Genomic DNA, 22,067 nt, shown 5'->3' on the forward strand with positions numbered 1-22,067 from the left:
GACTCTGGCTCTGGTCTGAGTTTGTCATTGCACTGGACTCCCTTCTGTCACATAATGGGCCTGGTGCAGATTCTGCAGGGCAGTAATGGGTCTTTGGGCCTTCCTGCTCAAGCCCAGAACTCTTTACCATTCTCCCTGAAGGACTTTAACATGGCTCATGAAGTGATGGATGCCGAGGAGATTGACAATGCCCCTTCTCTGGAAAGAGAGCACTCTTGGGAGCAGAATGTGGGACTCTGGCCTCTGCAGAGCCAACTTCACAACAGTCCATGAGGGCCTGTGGAGCTGGGTTTCTCCAAGGATGGCCCGTGGCCCATTGGTAGGTTATGCATGGATCCAAAAAATGGAAGCTCTTTGTTGTTCATTGGTGAACAAATTACAGGTCCACAGACTTTCATTTTTATGTATGCCTAAGAATTTCTTATTAAGAAGGTTCCTAAATCTTACTGGAAATCTTACTGGAATGTGCTTGACAACTCTGCAAATTCTGCTATTCACATGAACAAGCAGATGGTGGGAATTTTTGCAATCTTTGGATCCTTTGGAAAAGATGCTTTGCCATCGGTCTCGTCTTAAACTGGTTGTGGGGTTTTGTTGTTGTTGTTGTTTTTATTTTTAGCATCAGTTGGATTTTGAGCTCATCATTTTCTTGAAATCAGGCTTTAAAGTATGTAGTTTCCGCAATTCAGATACAGATCATCTATGCCTCTATTTGGAAAGTAGATGTGTTTGTAATTCTTTTGCTTTTATAATGGCCACTTCTCCAGTGACGTACTGTCTGTGGATTTGTTCCATTTAACTACCTCTTACATATTCTGAACACAGACATAATTAAGTACGTAGGGTATGGCTTTACGATACAAAGTCATGAGAACAGTTTGTACTGTGACTTGTTTTCATTTTTCTCTCTTCTATGCTTGATGACCACCTAGTTCTTTTTTTCCCGGGAAGTGGAAGTGAGAAGTAGATACACAGGCCACAGAATTATTGGTTTGGCTGAATGAACTGTAGATGAAGCAGCGGTTGCTCAGCTGTGGTCCTCTGACCAACAGATCAGCATCAACTTGTTAGAAACGCAGTTTCTCAGGGCCCACTTAGACCCACAGAATCAGAAATTCTGGGGGTGATTCTAACATACACTAAAGCTTGAGAAATGCTGCTGTTTAGTGTGTCCATGGTCAGCAGCACGGGCACCACATGAGAGCCTGTTAGAAATGCAGGCTCTTGACCCTGCCATGCAGAGATACTGATGAGAACATGCACTTGGTCAGGATGTCTAGGTGGTCTGTATGCACATGCAGGAGCACTGCTGAGCCCAGCCCGCCCGTCCAGGCCCAGTCCAGCAGCTCTGCTCCTTTAAGCGAAGCCACAGGCACACTATGGAAACGGAGGTTCTCACTAGATGCTACCCAACTTTATCTGGGGCTTCCTCTACAGACTCTGCCGTAGACAAGCTCTTCCTCCTCCTGCCCCACAAACCTCTTTCTAAGAATCTCAGTAACTTCGTTGAGGCCACAGGACATTCACAGTTGAACTTGAAAGCATCACTGACTCACCTCTTTCTTACAGATCCCTGACGCCACCAAGCTGGATGGAGCATCCCCTCTCACGATGGATTTCAGTTTCAGCGCCTTACAGAACAGAGATCTCTTTTAGTTTATCAGGCAGTAAAAGAACACCAGGATAAACAATTATGATTTGAAAAAAATTTTTTTAATGAAACAGGAGTAATTTCAGGCTAAAGTTTCAAGTTCCCTCACTGCCTTGTCACTGAAGATAAGGAATGGAGTCAGCTGGACCTGGTGAAGCCCTCATGACTCCAAATGCTTTCTGTCATTTCGACTAATCAATATATCAGTACAGTGATTTCCAAACCATCAGTATTGGACAAAAAACCCCCAGGTCCCTCCTCAAACTTGATGAATCAGAATCTCTGAAAGTAGAGTCGGGGTATCTTTAAACATGGACCAGATTTGGAGGGTCCCAGGAACAGTGCACCTGCTTTGGAAAAAGGTTATTTTTGCCACTAAGCTTTCCTGATCGCCTTGCTTAGCAGCTTCTACTTTCGGGTCAGAACTTTGTCTGCAGCTGGCAGCTCTCCTCCTCCCTTTTGTGACAGGAACCACAGCAGAAAGCTGTGTCACCTCCAGGACTGAGAAATACAAGTGTCATGCAGGAGCAAGGTAAAGGGGAGTGGTTTCCTCCAAAATCTGGAATAAGGTGGTGCCTGGGAGCCGCTCTACTGTGACGACTGCTTCCAGGAGGTAGGGTGGAAATCCGGGTCTCCTGCAAGGACGCTCCTCCTTCGTGCTGACTCCTGCCAGGGAGGAGTTCCAGGTGTGTTCTCTAAATTGGCTCCCCACTCTCCAGAAAATTCCCAGGAGGCAGGCAAATGGTATGTACCCCCTTGACAAGGCCTCTTGCTCCCAGCTAGTGTCAGCCTGGCTTCCGCAGGGGGCTTTCCTCTCACTCATGCCTGCAGAGAACTATGCCTACGTGGTTATCAAAAATCTCCCTCATGGTTCCACAATAATCCTAAGAGAAGCGACAGAGCACCTCCAGGAGGATGCCCACATAACATTCTTTGCTGGCAGGCCATCTGGTTTGGATAGACTCACAACTCCATGAGTTGCAAAATAGGTGTCAGAATAAAACCCACCTGTCCTATTCTAACGAACTCTGCCTGGCGGGCTTCCTCTTTCTTCCGCGCTGACTTGGGCGATTCTGGTAAGACGTCACTGAAAGATCGTCTATTAAGCATGTTCTAATAAAGAAAGACAAGTTATTTCTTTATACATATGTCACAAGCCACTTTATTTTTCTTTACATGTATCTACTCTTTTTCAAATTCTTTTCCCATTTAGGTTATTACAGAATGTCGAGCAGAGTTCCCGGTGCTATCCAGTAGGTCCTTGCTGGTTATCGATTTTAAACATAGCAGTGTGTGCATGAAGAAAGACAAGCATGAATTCCAAAGATGGTTGTCACGTGGTCCTTTGGCTTTTCTTAATGCACAAACCTATTTGTCCCAATGGCCCTACTCCTGCTTCTCTATTCATTCGCTCAGTACGCATCCGCAGAGCAGCACTCCAGTGCCCACCCGGCTCTGTGCTGGATGCGAGGGATTAAGGAGCCAACAGGGGGAGAGCCAGCCCTGTGGAACGGCCGAGAGTCCAGGCTCTGAGATCAAGCAATCTAGCAGCTCCATTCCGCCTAACCGCCTAACAGTGTGATCGGCCCCCACGGAGAGGTTCTCAGAGAGGGGCACCCCTGGAAGATGACATACTCAATTCTGTGTGAATGGTATCCCTGGAGTTGGGCAACTCTGTGGCCTCCTGGGTAACTTTGGGCAAGAGAGTTAATTTCTGAGTCTCAGTGTCTTTGTGTGGCTAATACCTGTCTCTGAGGTGTGTTATGAGGACTAAGTGCGGGAAAGCATGGAAGGTGATTGGGCACATAGTCAGTAAATGTTAATTTTCTTCTAAACTGCAGCCAGAGAACTGGGTGCGTGCATACAATTAGCAAGTATTGGCCGAGAACCTACTGCTCTACCGGATTTGGGTGATGTGATACACATGGTCTCTGTCCTGGTGGAGGAGAGTCTACAGGGGAGACAGATTAAGTAACTGATTACATGACTGGCACATGGGATAATTTCTATGAAGGGGAGGGGGGCATTTAACAGGGGCACGTGGCTTCAGCTGGGGGCTGGGGAAGGCCTGCTAAGGCAGTGATGTTTCAGCTGAGACCTGAAGGACATCACATATTCCTCTCGGTACCCTCTCTTCACCATTTCCCTACTTTGAGGAAAAAAAGGGAATGGACAGATTGCCAGTTATGGCTGGCTCTTTAGGGCCCTGGGGTGGGTAGTTAGGGTGTACCGACCAGCCAGCAGTCAAGGGCACCTATAAGATGGAGGTGGTCACTGTGCTGAAGGGAAAGGACCACAGAAGCATCAGCTCATTTTGATGTTCATCTCCTCGGGCAGGCGCCTGAGACCAGACGCTGCATTTATATTTGCACGTCAGTAGCAAGTCCTTTTGCTGGAGTTTGTGGCTGTACCGACACTTGGGGAGTCTCCCTGATTGTTCTATGATCCTTGTTAAATGCGGGAAATGCTTCTAAACAATGATTTCATTCTGCATTAATACTCGTTAGTCACCCTGACATGTGGTGATCTCGCACTGAGTCTGGAGGCCTCCAAAGAGCATGGGTGCCCCTCAAGGCACTGGGTTTCCTCAAGGGGGGTATTGGGTCCCATCACTGTGGATACAGCTTCAGCCTAGGAAGTTTCTGGCACAAAGTGGATTTTCAGCAAAGGTACACACTTATTTCAGTGCCTGAATATGGGGCTCACCAGCAAATCAACAGAAAACCTTAAAGAGCACCTAGTGAGAGAGAGAGGGCATGGCGGCGAGGTGGAGAGACGTGGAGTGCATCCCTCTCCACAGATGCATTGGGAGTGCACGGAGGGACGCGGTGATTCCCACAGAGAGCCAGCTGGGCACCAGCGGACGGCCTCGGACACCAGAGAGGGCTGCGGGGAGCCCGACATGGCCGGTGGGGAGGCATCTACGACGGCTCGGGGAGGGTGAGGCGGCGGAGCTGTGGCGGACGGGAGGGAGTGAGAGGCGTGCGGGGGGGTCCGCAGCGCAGCTCAGCGTTCCCGGACCGAGACATCGGTCCGCGGCTGAACGGAGGGTCCAGGAGCGGGAGCGTGGGAGCCGGAGAGCTGGTTCAGGGTGAGAGGCATTGTTGCCGGTGGGGTGGCGGACCGAGAGGACGGCAGGGGGTGGGGGGGGTCTGCGGAGGGGAGTGCCCGGCCCTGGGAGCTGCCCGGCCATGATGGCGGCTGGAGGCTGCAGGCTCACGGGCGGCGGGGGGAGCCGCACGTAGCCTCTCCCTCTCTTTCGGTGCCTCTGCAACAGGCAGTGGAGAGACGCCCTGCAGGCCACCTAAGGCGCTCAGGGATAACGAGCACCCTCAGGCACTCGGGTGGGGCTAGATTAAAACCCCTTGCAACGCCAGCAGCAGGGAGGCTGCCGAGAGAAAAAACAAAAACAAAAAAAAAACAGCATCAAAAAGAAAAAAACCCCGAGAGAGGCCCAACTCTAAGACTTTCTGTTTACGCCGGAGCCACCAGCGCCCTCTGCAGCAGGCACCTCCAAGCCTGACTGAAGCAACAGTGCGCCACTGCTCACTCACTCCCAGGAGAAGAAGCCACTATTGTACCCTCTCCCTCCCCACACACCGAGGCTTACAGACGAACAATAAAGGAACCTCTGCTGGTCACAGAATAACGCAAAAAAAAAAAACCCAAGGCAAGGAGAAGGACACTTACAGCTGAGACGCTAAGGAAACAGAAATAGTAGTATCAATACCTATTGAACCGGTCCATTCTGGGATCAGTTCTGGATTTTTTTTTTTCTTTCTTTCTCTCTCTCTCTCTTTTTTTTTGATTTATTAAATACAATCTTAGCCCTAAGGGATCTACAAGTTTTATAACACAATTTTTTAATGATATTTTTTATTCTTTTTTTTTTTTTTTGCCTTTTTATATACTTCTATACCTAGCTAAGTTTTTGGTAGTACGGACAAAATATCTCTCATACTTTCCTTTCATCCCTATCTTTTATACATTTCTATTCCTTTCTTTTTATTTGCATATTTCCAACCACATTACGCTCTTCTGTTCCCCTTTCTTCCAGCCTTTTTAAGTTTATTTTATCTTAACATACTTATAAGCAACACTATCGGTCTGCTCAGACTCCTTGCTCTACTCTCCAGAGGACACACTGCCTTGGTATTTAATATTAGGCTTTTGTCTTTATCTTAGTTCTTAGTACAGTTGTCTAATTACATTCTGAGAATCTCCATTCTCTCTGGTGGTACTCCAGCTCTTTTCTATATTTGATCCTAGCTTACAAAATCTCCCTGGATTGATGTTTGTATGTGTAGGGTGTTATTTGTTGTTTGTTTCCTTTTGCTTTTGTCTCTGATTTGTTCTGTTTCAGTTGTCAATTTCTGCTGGGTTTCTCTTTGAATATCTGATAGCACACTGGGGTTCTGTCAGGTCTTTCTAGAGCCTTATGTCCTAACGGATTCAGTAATTGTGTGTCTTATACATGTATGTGTTTCCTAGACTTATTATTCGTTTAATCCAACACTTGGACATTAGTCTGAGGCTTGGACAGTCTTCTATAAACACCTCTATCGCCAGGACAAGCAACCCCAAAAGTTTGGACAACCATGAGGAAACAAAGAAACACCATGCAGGCAAAGGAGCAGGAAAAAAACCCACAAGACCAAATAAATGAGGAGGAAATAGGAAAAATGCCTGAAAAAGAATTTAGAATAATGATAGTAAAAATGATACAAAATCTCGATAACAAAATAGAGAAAGTACAAGAAACAGTTCATAAGAACTCAGAAAAACAAACAGCAATGGATAACAAAATAACCAAAATTAAAAATACTCTAGATACTATAACCAGCAAAATGACTGAGGCAGAAGAACGAATAAGTGAGTTGGAAGATAGAATGGGGGAAATAAACGCCACAGAGCAGGAAAAAGAAAAAAAATAAAAAGATTAGAAGACAGTCTCAGAGACCTCCGTGATAACCTTAAACGTACCAACATTCGAATTATAGGCATCCCAGAAGAAGAATAAAACAAGAAAGGGTCTGAGAAAATATTTGAGGAGGTTATAGTGGAAAACTTCCCCAACATGGGAAAGGAAATAATGAACCAAGTCCAAGAAGCACAGAGAGTCCCATACACAATAAACCCAAGGAGAAATACACCAAGACACATATTAATCAAACTAACAACAATTAAACACAAAGAAAAAATATTAAAAGCAGCAAGAGAAAAGCAACAAACAACATATAAGGGAAAACCCATCAGGATAACAGCTGACCTTTCTACAGAAACTCTGCAGGCCAGAAGGGAATGGCAGGATATACTGAAAGTCCTGAAAGAGAGAAACCTACAGCCAAGAATACTCTACCCAGCAAGAATCTCATTTAGATTTGAGGGAGAAATCAAAAGCTTTCCAGACAAGCAAAAGTTAAGAGAATTCAGCACCACCAAACCAGCCTTACAACAAGTGCTAAAGGAACTTCTCTAAGTAGGAAACACAAGAAAAGGAAAACACCTACAAATACAAACCCAAAACAATTCAGAAAATGGTCATTGGAACACACATGTCAATAATCACTTTAAATGTAAATGGATTAAATGTTCCAACCAAAAGACACAGACTGGCTGAATGGATACAAAAACAAGACCCTTCTATATGCTGCCTACAAGAAACCCACTGCAGACCAAGGGATACATATAGACTGAAAGTAAAGGGATGGAAAAAGATATTCCATGCAAATGGAAGTCAAAAGAAAGCTGGAGTAGCAATACTCATATCAGACAAATTAGACTTGAAAGTAAAGACTATTAAAAGAGACAAGGAAGGACACTACATAATGATCAAGGGATCCATCCAAGAAGAACATATCACAATGGTAAATATCTATGCCCCCAATATAGGAGCACCTCAATACATAAGGCAAATGCTAACAGCTATAAAAGGGGACATCGACAGGAACACAATAATAGTGGGAGACTTGAACACCCCACTTACATCAATGGACAGATCATCCAAACAGAAAATAAATAAAGACACACAAGCTTTAAATGACACATTAGACCATCTCGACTTAATTGATATTTATAGGACATTCCATCCAAAAACGACAGACTACACTTTCTTCTCAAGTGCACACGGAACATTTTCCAGGATAGATCACATCTTGGGTTACAAATCAAACCTCAGCAAATTCAAGAAAATTGAAATCATATCAAGCATCTTCTCAGACCACAACGCCATGAGACTAGATATCAATTACAGGAAAAAAACTGCAAAAAATACAAACACATGGAGGCTAAACAATTCACTCTTGAACAACCAAGGAATCACTAAAGAAATCAAAGAGGAAATCAAAAAATATCTAGAAACAAATGACAATGAAAACACAACAACCCAAAACCTATGGGATGCAGCAAAAGCAGTTCTAAGAGGGAAGTTTATAGCAATACAGTCCTACCTTAAGAAACAAGAAAATGATCGAATAAACAACCTAAACTTACACCTAAAACAATTAGAGAAAGAAGAACAAAGAAACCCCAAAGTGAGCAGAAGGAAAGAAATCATAAAGATCAGAGCAGAAATAAATGAAAAAGAAAGGAAAGAAACCATAAGAAAAATAAATGAAACTAAAAGCTGGTTCTTTGAGAAGATTAACAAAATTGATAAACCATTAGCCAGACTCATCAAGAAAAAAAGGGAGAAGACGCAAATCAACAGAATTAGAAATGAAAAAGGAGAAGTCACAACGGACACCTCAGAAATACAAAAGATCATGAGAGACTACTACAAGCAACTATATGCGAATCAACTGGATAACCTGGAAGAAATGGATACATTCTTAGAAAAATACAATCTTCCAAGACTGAACCAGGAAGAAATAGAAACCACGAATAGACCAATCACAAGTACGGAAATTGAGGCAGTGATTAAAAGTCTCCCAACACACAAAAGCCCAGGACCAGATGGATTCATGGGTGAATTCTATCAAACATTTCAAGAAGAGTTAACACCTATCCTTCTCAAACTCTTCCAAAATATTGCAGAAGGCGGAGCACTCCCAAACTCATTCTACGAGGCTACCATCACCCTGATACCAAAACCAGGCAAAGATGTCACACAAAAAAGAAAACTACAGACCAATATCACTGATGAATATAGATGCAAAAATCCTCAACAAAATACTAGCTAACAGACTGCAACAGCACATTAAAAAAATCATACACCATGATCAAGTGGGGTTTATCCCTGGGTTGCAAGGATTCTTCAATATACGCAAATCAATCAACATGATACATCATATCAACAAATTGAAGGATAAAAACCATATGATCATTTCAATAGATGCAGAAAAAGCTTTTGACAAAGTTCAACATCCATTTATGATAAAAGCTCTCCAGAAAATGGGCATAGAAGGAAATTAGCTCAACATAATAAAAGCCATATATGAGAAACCAAAAGCCAACATCGTTCTCAATGGGGAAAAACTGGAAGAATTCCCTCTAAGAACAGGAACAAGACAAGGGTGTCCACTCTCACCACTATTATTCAACATAGTTTTGGAAGTTTTAGCCACAGCAATCAGAGAAGAAAAAGAAATAAAAGGAATCCAAATTGGAAAAGAAGAAGTAAAATTGTCACTCTTTGCAGATGACATGATATTATACATAGAAAACCTGAAAGACTCTACCAGAAAACTGCTAGCACTAATTGATGAGTTTAGTAAAGTAGCAGGATACAAAATTAATGCACAGAAATCTCTTGCATTCCTATACACTAACAACAGAAGAGCAGAAAGAGAAATTAAGGAAACTCTCCCATTCACCATTGCAACCAAAAGAATAAAATACCTAGGAATAAACCTGCCTAAGGAGGCAAAAGATCTGTATGCAGAAAACTTTAAGACATTGATGAAAGAAATCAAAGACGACACAAACAGATGGAGGGACATACCATGTTCCTGGATTGGCAGAATCAACATCGTGAAAATGTCTGTACTACCCAAAGCAATTTACAGATTCAATGCAATTCCGATCAAATTACCAATGGCATTTTTCACAGAACTAGAGCAAGAAATCTTACGATTTGTATGGAAACGCAAAAGACCCCGAATAGCCAAAGCAATCTTGAGAAGGAAAAATGGAGTTGGCGGAATCAGGCTTCCTGACTTCAAACCATACTACAAGGCCATAGTGATCAAGACAGTATGGTACTGGCACAAAAACAGAAAGGAAGATCAATGGAACAGAATAGAGAACTCAGAAGTAAGCCCAAACACATATGGGCACCTTATCTTTGACAAAGGAGGCACGAGTATACAATGGAAAAAAGACAGCCTCTTCAATAAGTGGTGCTGGGAACATTGGACAGCAACATGTAAAAGAATGAAATTAGAACACTTCCTAACACCATACACAAAAATAAACTCAAAATGGATTAAAGACCTACATGTAAGGCCAGACACTATCAAACTCCTAGAGGAAAACATAGGCAGAACACTCTATGACATACATCAAAGCAACATCCTTTTTGACCCACCTCCTAGAATCAGGGAAATAAAATCAAGAATAAATGAATGGGACCTCATGAAACTTAAAAGCTTTTGCACAGCGAAAGAAACCATAAACAAGACTAAAAGGCAACCCTCAGAATGGGAAAAAATAATTGCCTATGAAACAACGGACAAAGGATTAACCTCCAAAATATACAAACAGCTCATGAAGCTTCATACCAAAAAAGCAAATAACCCAATCCACAAATGGGCGGAAGACCTAAATAGACATTTCTCCAAAGAAGACATACAGGTGGCCAACAAACACATGAAAAGATGCTCAACATCACTCATCATCAGAGAAATGCAAGTCAAAGCCACAATGAGGGATCACCTCACACCGATCAGAATGGCCATCATCACAAAGTCTGGAAACCACAAATGTTGGAGAGGGTGTGGAGAAAAGGGAACTCTCCTGCACTGTTGGTGGGAATGTAAGTTGGTACAGCCACTATGGAAAAGAATTTGGAGGTTCCTTAAAAAACTACAAATAGAACTACCATATGATCCAGTCATCCCACTCCTGGGCATATACCCAAAGAAAACCGTAATCCCAAAAGAAACTTGTACCATAATGTTTACTGCAGCACTATTTACAATAGCCAGGACATGGAAGCAACCTAAATGCCCATCAACAAATGAATGGATACAGAAGATGTGGCATATATATACAATGGAATATTACTCAGCTATAAAAAGGGATGAGATGGAGTTATATGCAATGAGGTGGATAGAACTACAATCTGTCATACATAGTGAAGTAAGTCAGAAAGAGAAGGACAAATATTGTATGCTAACTCACATATACGGAATCTAAAAATGGTACTGATGAACTCAGTGACAAGAACAAGGATGTAGATACAGAGAATGGACTGGAGAACTCGAGGTATGGGAGGGGGCGGGGGGTGAAGGGGAAACTGAGACGAAGCGAGAGAGTAGCACAGACATATATACTACCAACTGTAAAATAGTCAGTGGGAAGTTGTTGTATAACAAAGGGAGTCCAACTTGAGGATGGAAGATGCCTTAGAGGACTGGGGCAGGGAGGGTGGGGGGGACTCAAGGGGGGGGAGTCAAGGAAGGGAGGGAATACGGGGATATGTGTATAAAAACAGATGATTGAACCTGGTGTACCCCCCAAAAAATAAAAAAAAAAAAAAAAAAAAAAAAAAGAGCACCTAGTCTCTCCTCCAAATCCCCACTGTGCCTGTACACCAGCCCCATGGCACAGGTAACACTGAGCAGTACCCCCAAGGACAGATACCCCAAAAGCACTCTCCAAGGCTCCAGGGATTGCCGACTGACACTCGTGCCCCCAGCCTGCACTTCGACTTTCGTAGGCCTTGGCTTTATGAAGATCACGCTTCTGTATGTGGACATCCAGCAGCCCTCCTTCCAGTGGTAACCATGAGAGAACAGCAGCCCTGGTGGCCACAGTCCAGTGCTGACAACAGGATCAGGTGACTCTATGCTTTTCTAACTGGGACTCATCACTAGCACTTGTGTCCTCAACTCAGACCCCGTGAGAAGGAAAGAAGATCACAGACCCAGGGTTACCTTATGCAAATCTGGCATCAAATCCTGGTATAAAGATCGAATCAACATATCCAGAGTTCGTCGACGCTTCTGGGCAAATGTTGGGGTTTCCAAAGTGGCTTTTTCACCATTAATTACTAAAATAAATCAAGTTATAAAGGGAGTTACAAATATTAACAGGCTATTGAAGAAAGTCCTTAAGGAAACTCCTCACAGTAAATGCCACCCACTTTCCTAATACTGGTATTACCCTTCTTTCATGGAAGAATGCTTAAAAACTCTCTAAACTTCTCTGTACAAACCCATAGTCCACAGGTATATCTATCTTACCCTTCCTGTTGGATTACAAGCTTCCTAAGCAGAGGGTATTTCTAATTACTTGAACATCTCGCACACACCAAACCTGCTCTCATCCACAATTCCACCCATCCATCCATCCATCCATTCCACCCACCCACCCATCCATCCATCTAACCATCCACCCACCCATCCACCCATCTCACCCATCCATCCATCCATCCATCCATCCCACCCACCCATCCATCCAACCACCCACCCACCCATCCATCCATCCATCCAACCACCCACTCACCCACCCATCCATCCATCCACCCACCAACCCACCCATCCATCCATTCACCCATCCATCCATCCATCCAACCATCCATCCATCCATCCATCCATCCATCCATCCATCCATCCATCCATCCACCTACCCACCCATCCAACACATGGGCCAAACCAGCAGGATGCCATTCAGTGGAATTAAATGTATATTTGCTGCATTTTGTTAGAAAAAATAACAATGGCCTAAGCAGAGTGTTGGATTCTTAGTCTAATGAAAGTTTCTTCCGGAAGAAAAAGCTGGTGATTTAGTGGACTACAGACACTAAGAGTCAATAAGTGGAACATCCAGTTACACATTAGAGCACAGAATAGAAGGTGTGCAGTAGAGTCAGGAGCTTGAGGTCAAGACAGGTACGGGTTTGAATTCCAGCTATGGTGTTATCTGTGCATTCTTAAGCAAATTACTTAGATTCTTGGGGCCTCAATTTTCTACCTTGTAAAATGTATATAACCATATTTCCTCATAGCGTTGTTGTAAGAATGTAAGTGATACAATACATATAAAAGAGCACAGAGCCAGGCACATCAAACTGAATAAACATTAGCTGTTTGGTGGGTAGGATGGAAGGTATAGATGAGAACCCAGGAGAGACCTTCACAACACTATCAGAAAACTAAATATGCTTCTGGTGAAGAATTAACAGAACATGGAATGCAATCAATGCTTAAACAATGATGTCTTCTTTACAGCATCCTGGGAGATTCGGAAGAAATGTATTCTTATACAGAACAAGTTGCAAAAACATTTCAAAATAGAAACTTACATTTCACTAGCAAAAAGTCCCTGAATTCCTGATGGTCAGTAAACACCGGTGGGGATGGCAAGGGTGGGCCAAAGAGTGGTACACTTTCCTCTGAAAATATTTTCAGCCTGTGTGGAAAACATTGCAGAATGACTTGGTTTTTCTTCAAAGATTAGCGATATTTGGATCTTAAATTTGTTCAGTTGCCTATGTGACATGTTAGGAATACTCCTTCCACAGGAGGAAGGCCTTCTCTGGGCTGCCAGAGCCTCGGCCACCATGCAGCAATCCTATGTGCTTTAGGGCACAGACCAGGTCTTCCTGGATCCTTCGTGGTCCAACCAACTAAGCTGCAGGCAACGTCATGCACCCGAGGAACAAGAGCAAAGACCACCACTGAGCACCCACTGCACACCAGGCAGCATACTTGGTATTTTAAGGCATATAGCATCAGCTGATTCTCACCAACCTGCTCAGGTAGAATCACTACCTTTCACTCCATAGATGAGGCCTGAGGCTTCGAGAAGATAAACACTTTTCCCCAAAGCCTCAGAGTTAATAAGTGACAGAGCTGGGATTCCAACTCAGATCTATTTGGCTCAAAGTTCATGGTCTTTTCCCAACATCATGATATCTTTTAATAGATTAATTTTTGAGAACGGGAGGATAAAGGGGCAAGAATGTAGCCTAGGAAGCAGGGTACTCTGGCCAAGATCAAACACATCACATTCGTGCCCTCTGTGGAGCACAGTAACATTCCAAGCTACCCCTGATCCTTGGGTCTACTTCACAGAGCAGCGCTATATGAAACAAGCTTTTCCTGAAGACAGGACGGCTTTCAAATCAATCAAGAAATATGTATATCAAGAGTCTCATAAAACAAAAGCCAAATTAACCCGTAAACAAGAGAATGAGAGCAAGCAATCGCGAGAACGTTGTTACCAACCTGTAATTGTCCTTTTGCTGATCATACCTCACTAAGGCAAAAATATCTGTGTGATGGTTAAGGAAATTAATCAGCGACCCACATGCGCACAGTCAACAGCTTGTGCTCTGCAAATCTGTGTGCAGAATCATCCTGGACCTGCACTCCTGGAGTCAGGACACCTGTCACCCATAGGCTGAGATGGAATCCTGACTTCTGTGAAAGAGACAGCCTGGGAAGACACAGGTTCAACCTCTGCATGCTCATCCTTTCGGGAAAGGGCTACATCTCCAAATCCGTCAGAAAAGCAATATAAATAAAGCTATTAAGCAACTACAACAAAGCCAAAACAAAGCAAAAAGATCAGTTCTTTTGCCTGGAAATATAAACAAGGTCCCCAAATGAAATTAGTCATATATTTCATCTCACACATTTTGAAAAGAAAAGCAATTTAAATGTTTCCACTGTACACCTTCCCTCTCTCTCCTTCTGGCTTTGGTAGACAAGACAAACCAAAACAAACCAGTGTAGCTGGCGGCAGCCTCTCGGGAGAATCTACTTTGCTTGTGTTGGCCACATGCAGTCTGAGATAGTACCACCTCCACCAGCCTTTCTTTCCTTCTCCTGTTCCTCCCTCTGCCCCACCATCTCCCAGTCCCATCTTTCCTTAGCTAGGGCTAAAAAACCATCCCCAGTCCCTCAAAGCATTTCCACTCCTAGACTCAGTGGAAAGAATTTGCATCAACTATCAGCATATCTCTTTCCAGAAATAAATGGGCCAATCCCAAATCTAAAACTCATAATGAGGGCTTCCCTGGTGGCACAGTGGTTAAGAATCCACCTGCCAACGCAGGAGACACAGGTTCAAGCCCTGGTCCAGGAAGATCCCACATGCTGCAGAGCAGCTAAGCCTGTGTGCCACAACTACTGAAGCCCATGGACCTAGTGCCCATGCTCCGCAACAAGAGAAGCCACCACAATGAAAAGCCCATGCACTGCAACGAAGAGTAGCTCCTGCTCTCCACAACTACAGAAAGCCCACATGCAGCAGCGAAGACCCAACACAGCCAATAAATAAATAAATACATAAATAAATAAAAATTTTTAAAAAACTCATAACGAAAGGAAATTCTAAAAATAATGACTATCTCTCCATCATGCAGAGTCACCTCCCTCCCCCTCCTGGAGAAGGTTTCTTTCTGTTCTACAAGAAGAACTGTTGCAGGAAAGGGAAAATGTTAGTCCTACATCCCAGTGAACAGAGCAAGATATCACTTATTATTAAGGTGCACACGCATATCTGTTTTTCTTCCCTGCCCTCCTGGCAATTTTCAGCTTTTAAAAACTTACCTGCTGTAATGTGAGGCTACAGTGAACAAGTCAAAGGATGCAGAGCAATCTACTTGCAGATGCAACACGTCACGAGGGTCCTACTCCCACCATTTTTACTGGAGTCTCCAGGGAACATGAACAACTAGACCAGAATTTATTCTGAAAAATGCCTATTAGTTGCCTTTTACTTATTATGCACAACCTGTGGGCACTACTGCTGGCTCTCACCGTCACGGCCAGTGGCCCAGGACAATGGGGCCACAGCTGGGGATGTGTGTGGCCGCCATGCTCATGTCCTAGGACTGTCTGACTGAGGTGAGCTTGGACATTACCGAGAACTTCAGCAGGGCTTTGGCAGCAATATGAGCTAAAGAGCGGTGAGAGGAAGCAGAAGGAGAGCAAATAAAAATAGGATTAATTCTATCATTTCTCAAATGTCAAGAGATGGTAATGCAGCAGCTATTCCTAGGGCTTAGAATCAACAAAGACACTTTATTTTGGCTTTTTATCTTAACTTGCAAGTTTTTATACCTAAAGCAAATTTCTCAGAGGATTCACTACCTGTGAGTCTCCTAATTCCTTTATTATCAATGGATGGTAGGAAAGGGAAGATAGTTCTGAAGTCAAGAATTCTCTGAGAATGAGTCCATCCATTACTGCAACGGATGGAGAGAGAAGAGGGAAAATCCAAAGTGGTGGGCCTGAGAATCTAGCAACAAAAACAGTCACGACATGCCAGTCAACCATGACATTTGGTTTGAGGGTCATTTTAAGTCCAGTGAGGCTGACCAACTGCTTGCTAACGGGAGGGATCGCACAGGCTCAGGATACGTGTAAAGTGGGAGCGGATCATGGAAGGCTTGAAGGCGGGAGAAGGTTCCTCCCCTTCCTGGAACACAATGGTGACGATGTCATTTCCAATGTGGCGCTTCCTTTCCACCTGGATGCAAACATAAACAACATCACTGAGAAGGTCGCGCGCACACGGCACATTCACAGAGGTAAAGCACTAACGAATGTGGCACGACAAACCCTGACGTTCACAGAGCCCTGAGCTGCGGTATCTTTGACTCCTTGCCTCCAAATTTCTCCAGCCCATCTCTGGGCTCCCCTAGCCATCTCCTCGGCTCCTCCCCCGATTCAGGCCTCTGTTTCCTCTCGACTACCCTCCCTCGGGAGCCTCCTAACAGCCTCCTTGCCTGTGTTCTCTCCCACTTCACTGCTCTGATCGGGGTCACCTTCACTCCTGCTTCATCTCCTTAGCCTGGCATTCAAGGCCCCCAGACCAGAGGCATTGCATCAGAATTCCCTGGGGACGGGGCTCAAACACGTATAATTAAAAATATAAATAAATGCATTTGCTAGTTCTGAAGCATATACTTGGCGAGAACAACGATCCCAGCTGACCTTTCCAAAATGATCCCCTAGACCTGTGGTCAGTGAATCTTTTCTGGACAGGCCCAGAGAGTAAACATTTTTGGGTTTGCAGATTGTGCTGTCTCTTTACAACCATGCAGCTCCGCTGTCGTGGCACAAAAGCAGCTGTAGACAACACAGAAGTCAGGGGGCATGGCTGTGTTCCAGTAACACTTTATTTGACCAAACAAGCAGTACGCTGGATCTGGCCCATGGGCCACAGTTTGCCAATCCCTGTCCAAGACCTTTGCCTAACTGGCCAAACAGAATGATTCATTGTTCTCCATGGAACCCTGTGGGTCCCCTGTTCTATACTGTAAGCTCCCGAGAACAGGATCCCTATCTGATTCATATTAGATATTATTCTCATTTTGCAAATAAGGAAACTAAGGTTTAGAGATGTTCTAATAATTTCAATTCAATTCAATTCAAAAAGACTTTTGGCAATTATTTGTTGGATGTGACACTGAGAGCATAGGTAACGAAAGAAAAAAGTACATAAATGTGACTACATCAAAATTTAAAACTTTTGTACATTAAAGGACACTGTCAACAAAGTGAAAACGCAGCCCAAAGAATGGGAGAAATATTTGCAAATCATAGGTCCAATAACATACAAATAACTCCTACAACTCAATAACAAAAAAACAAAATGACCTGATTAAAAAATAGGCACAGAACTTGAATATACAATTCTTTAAAGAAGATATACAGGTGGATAATACACACACAAAAGATGCTCAATATCACTAATTATTAGGGAAATGCAAATCAAAAACACAGTGAGATACCAATTCACACCCATGTGAATGGGTGTTAAAAAAAATAACCTAAATAACAAGTGTTGCTACAAATGAGGAGAAATTGGACCTCATGCATTGTTAGTGGGAATGTAAAATACAGCCACTGTTGTGGAAAATGTTATGGTGGTGCCTCAAAAATTAAACATAGAATTGCCATATGATCCAGCAATTCCACTTCTGGGTATGTACCCAAAAAATTGAAAGCAGGGACTCAAAGTTCTCAGTACACCAAAGTTCTTAGCAGCAGTATTCATAATAGCCAAAAGGTGGAAATAACCCAAACATCCACCAGTGGATGAATGGATAAAGAAAATGTGGTATACACCTACAATGCAATATTACGCAGCCTTAAAAAAGAAGGAAATTCTGACAGATGGTACAACATGGATGAACCTTGAGGACATTGTGCTAAGTGAAATAAGCCAGACACAAAGGAAAAATGGTGTATGCTTCCACTTATATGAGATTCCTAGAATGGTCAATTTCATAACAACAGAGAGGAGAATGGTGGTTGCCAGGGGCTGGGTGGGGAGAAGGGGAGAGATATGGATTTATTGATTAATGGGTACAGAGCTCCAGTTTGGGAAGATGATGAAGTTCTGGAGGTGGACGATGGTGATGGCTGTACAACACTGTACTTAATGTACTTGATGCCCCTGAACTATATGCTTAAAAGTGGTTAAAACTGTAAACTTTATGTTAAAATAAAAATTGTTGATCCATCAACTGATAGTGGATAAACACAACGTGGTAGGTATCTATAAAATGGGAAATCATTCTGCAATAAAAAGGGATGAAATACAGATATAGGCTACAACATGGATGAAACAAAAACATGCTAAGTGTAAGAAGCTAGTTACAAAAGACCACATATTATGTGATTTCATTTATATGAAGTGTCCAGAATAAGCAAATTGAGGAGAAAGCAGATTGGAAGTTACAGAGACTGGGTGGGGGGGAGCAAGGAGTGATGGCTAAGAGGAGAGGGGTTTCTCTTGGGGGTAATAAAATATTCTAAAATCGATCGTGGTGATAGTTGAATAACTTTGTGAACATACTGAAGCGGGCGAATTGTATAATATGTGAAATAATATCTCAATAAAGCTTTTATATATTTTTAAAAAGTCATTATTGGGGCTTCCCTGGTGGCACAGGGGTTAAGAATCCACCTGCCAATGCAGGGGACACGGGTTTGATCCCTGGGCTGGGAAGATCCCACATGCCGTGGAGCAACTAAGCCCGTGTGCCACAACTACTGAGCCTGTGCTCTAGAGCCCATGAGTCACAATTACTGAGCCCGAGTGCCACAACAACTGAAGCCCATGCACCTAGAGCCCATGTTCCACAACAGGAGAAGCCACCACGATGAGAAGCCCGTGCACCACAATGAAAAGTAGCTCCCACTTGCCACAACTAGAGAAAGCCTGCATGCAGCAACAGACCCAATGCAGCCAAAAATAAAATAAATAAATAAATTTATCAAAAATAATAATAATAACAAAAGTAATTACTGAGCTCCTACTACATGCCGGGAACAAAGCAGACTAATATCCCTGCCCTCATGGGGCGTACACTCTAGTAGGGGCACAGAAATTACATAGTAAAAATAACAAACAAGTGTACTAAATAATACATATACCGTTAGGCGGTAATACATGCAGTGGAGCAAAGAGAGCTGTGCAGGGGCCTGGGGGTGCTGGGGGAGGGTGGGTTGCAGCTTTAAATTCAGCCATGGGGTCGGTTTAACAGTTGACATTTGGGTAGAGCTGAGGGCTGTGAGTGAGTCAGCCAGAAGATACCCGGTACGAGAGAGTTCTAGGCAGAAGGAAGGGCAACGTGAAGACCATGATGTGGGACGGTATCTGGTGACTCTGGGGAACAGGAAAGGAAGCCAATGTGACTGGAAGGGAGGAAATAAGAAGAACAGTGGGTGATGGGACCAGAGAAGAAGGAACCAGAGAAGATGGGACCAGAGAAGGAACGGAGGTCATGCAGGGCCTTGCAGGCCTCTCTAAGGATCTGGCTTTGGCTCTGAGTGAAGCGGGAGCCACTGGGGGGTCTGGAATGAGAAGAGACGTGATCTGACTTGCATTTTAAAGTATCACTCTGGCCGCTGGATTGCTGGATTGTCAGGGCACCAGGGGAAAGCAGAGAAGCCAGAGAGGAAGCTACTGCAATAATCCAACAAGAGGTGATGGGGCTCAGAGCTGTGAGGTAACAGGAGAAGTGTAAGGTTTCAGGCGTCATCTGAAGTCGAGCCAACAGGATTTCCTGACAAATTGGATATGGGATGAGGCAAAGAGAGAGGAGTCGAGAATGATTCCAGGGTCATTTTGTCCCAGAAACCAGAAGAACAGAATAGCCATCAACAGAGATGGGCAATTCTGGTGAATGTACAGGGCTGAAAAGGTCAGATGGAGTTGGAGGAGAAGGAGAATTGTAAAATACCTCAATGGAAGTTTTTCACTATTATTGTTGACATGTAAGAGGTCAACATGATTCATGACAATTGAGAGGCCAGATTGGTCTCTCTTCTCCACGTGATCCCAAGATCCTAAGAGCTTCAGCTCCTAAGGGGTGGAGCCTGGTAGCCATAATATAGGTCACCTCAGCCTCACAGGGGAAGACGCCTTGCGGAAAGTAACTCTTAGCCACTTAAGCTGGCTTTCTGGGCTGAGGTACTTCCTGCTTCCACCTGTCCGTTCCCAGTTAGCCTTCTAAAATCAGAACAAGTTTAAAACTTCCAATGGGTCTCCACTGCCTATACGACAATCAATCCACCAGCTCCTTATTCCAGGCCCCAAACCATCAAACAGAACTAGCTCTTCCTGACCCCCTACCAACCCCCCAATGTCTCCAAAGCACTGCTGTCTCATGACCATAACATCACATTTTAGCCCAATGATCAATCTGCTTTGTGTTTTTCCCCTACTGAAGTCTTACTGAAATAAGGCTTATAAGTGTTCAGAAAAAACTCCTTTTAGCCCATCCTGTACCTTTCCTAGAGTATTCGTATTGTTCACAAATCTTTGCTGAACAACTGTCCACTCATATTTGTGATATTTATTTATATACTTGCCTTCAGTGTGTAAAAGAGGGGATAAGAGTCTATCTAATAAAAAGGTAAATGGAACCTCCCCCCAAATCCTTCAAAAACTAGCAGTATGTATCTTTGTTATATCTAGATTTCATCAAATTGGCAAGTTTTTCTCCTGGAAATGGCTAATCTCTGGGGTGGGTGAGGAGTGTTCTCAGGTAGCGTTTTCCCCATCAGGGCACAGGCCATGCAGATGCTCACTGTTAACCTGCATTAAGCTGAAAAAACATCTGCAACCATTCCTCAGGAAACATAGTGCTACATCTTAGAGAATCGCATTCTGACAAGACACAAGGCACATGGAGAGAAGTCACAGAGAAAAGACTACGTATATGCAAGATAGTCCCTCAGGAGTGCAGAAAACCACGCTCACACACAGGCGCACGCGCACACACGTCCACACAGACACGCACGTGCACGACTGCCTCTGATTCTTTATTTCCTGATCAGTGAGGGTAGTTCTTCCTGAGGCTGGTTGAAATATCAAATAAACAGACTGTAACAACATCCCTAAATTGGTGTCTGAAGTTCAGCTTGTGTATTAACATCCACAGTCTCTAATTCTATAAAGTCACAGCAATGCTTTCTACACACTGAGGTCACTGTTGAATGGTTTGTGTGTTCACACGTACCTGCTGTTTGTTCTCTTTGGAATATGGCAACATGGTGGAAACATGAAACATGATCTCGTGCCCTTGGTAGATGGTATAAACAGAATGAATCCCTGTGGTGTCATCTGTAAAATACAATATACATTTTGTGAGCACAGAGAATTCTGAGGCCATAGGGAAACAGCCTTTATTTGCAGACTAGAGGAAAATAGCACAGTTAGTACATGGCAAAGATGTTATGGTCATCCACCTAAGTGGAGGCAATGGTAGGGATCCTCCCCAACTGACGCAAGGCTCCTGCCCACACGGGGGAGCTGCTTCATCCCCCTCTAAGCTCGCTTGCTGTCTGATTCATGCCTTGCCTAGGAGCAGAGATCACAAGAAGTCTGGGCTCAAAAGGAGGGCATGTTATAATCCCTTGCCTTCTAGTTACTGCTGGTGTTCCGGACAAAATGAACACCAGATGATATACAAATAATTATCATGTCCATAAAACAAAAGGAACTATATCCCTGGCAGCATTGTATAGGGATTAACAGTGTGGGCTTTGGAGTTAGACTTGGATTCAAGTTCCATTAGCTATATTCCTTTTGACATGTTACCTTGCCTTTCTCTGAGCCTCAGTTTCTTCTGAAAACAGGGATAAAAATAGTGTCTAACTCCTAGGGATGTCTATCAGGTTGCACTGCAAAAGGGCAATGAGGATGATGGACTTCAGGAGTCACCATGGGCACATGTGGCTTGTCGGGGGTGCGGGGGTGAGGAGTGGCGGGGTGGAGCTGGGAC

General features: G+C 43.7%; 1 protein-coding gene across 1 annotated transcript in view; it reads right to left on the reverse strand.

Annotated features, from left to right (window-relative positions):
* GARNL3 (GTPase activating Rap/RanGAP domain like 3) overlaps nt 1-22,067 on the reverse strand; it is a 117,076-nt gene that overhangs the window by 34,197 nt on the left and 60,812 nt on the right. Inside the window, exons 10-16 of the mRNA XM_057725064.1 lie at nt 21,303-21,406; nt 16,186-16,294; nt 14,044-14,089; nt 13,119-13,225; nt 11,749-11,864; nt 2,660-2,764; nt 1,557-1,631 (exon numbers count right to left, since the gene is read on the reverse strand). Coding sequence (XP_057581047.1) covers nt 1,557-1,631; nt 2,660-2,764; nt 11,749-11,864; nt 13,119-13,225; nt 14,044-14,089; nt 16,186-16,294; nt 21,303-21,406 — 662 coding nt within the window. The remainder of the gene's footprint in view (nt 1-1,556; nt 1,632-2,659; nt 2,765-11,748; nt 11,865-13,118; nt 13,226-14,043; nt 14,090-16,185; nt 16,295-21,302; nt 21,407-22,067) is intronic.

This window comes from Hippopotamus amphibius, chromosome 2 (assembly GCF_030028045.1).
Source record: "Hippopotamus amphibius kiboko isolate mHipAmp2 chromosome 2, mHipAmp2.hap2, whole genome shotgun sequence".
Taxonomy (NCBI): Eukaryota; Metazoa; Chordata; class Mammalia; order Artiodactyla; family Hippopotamidae; genus Hippopotamus; species Hippopotamus amphibius.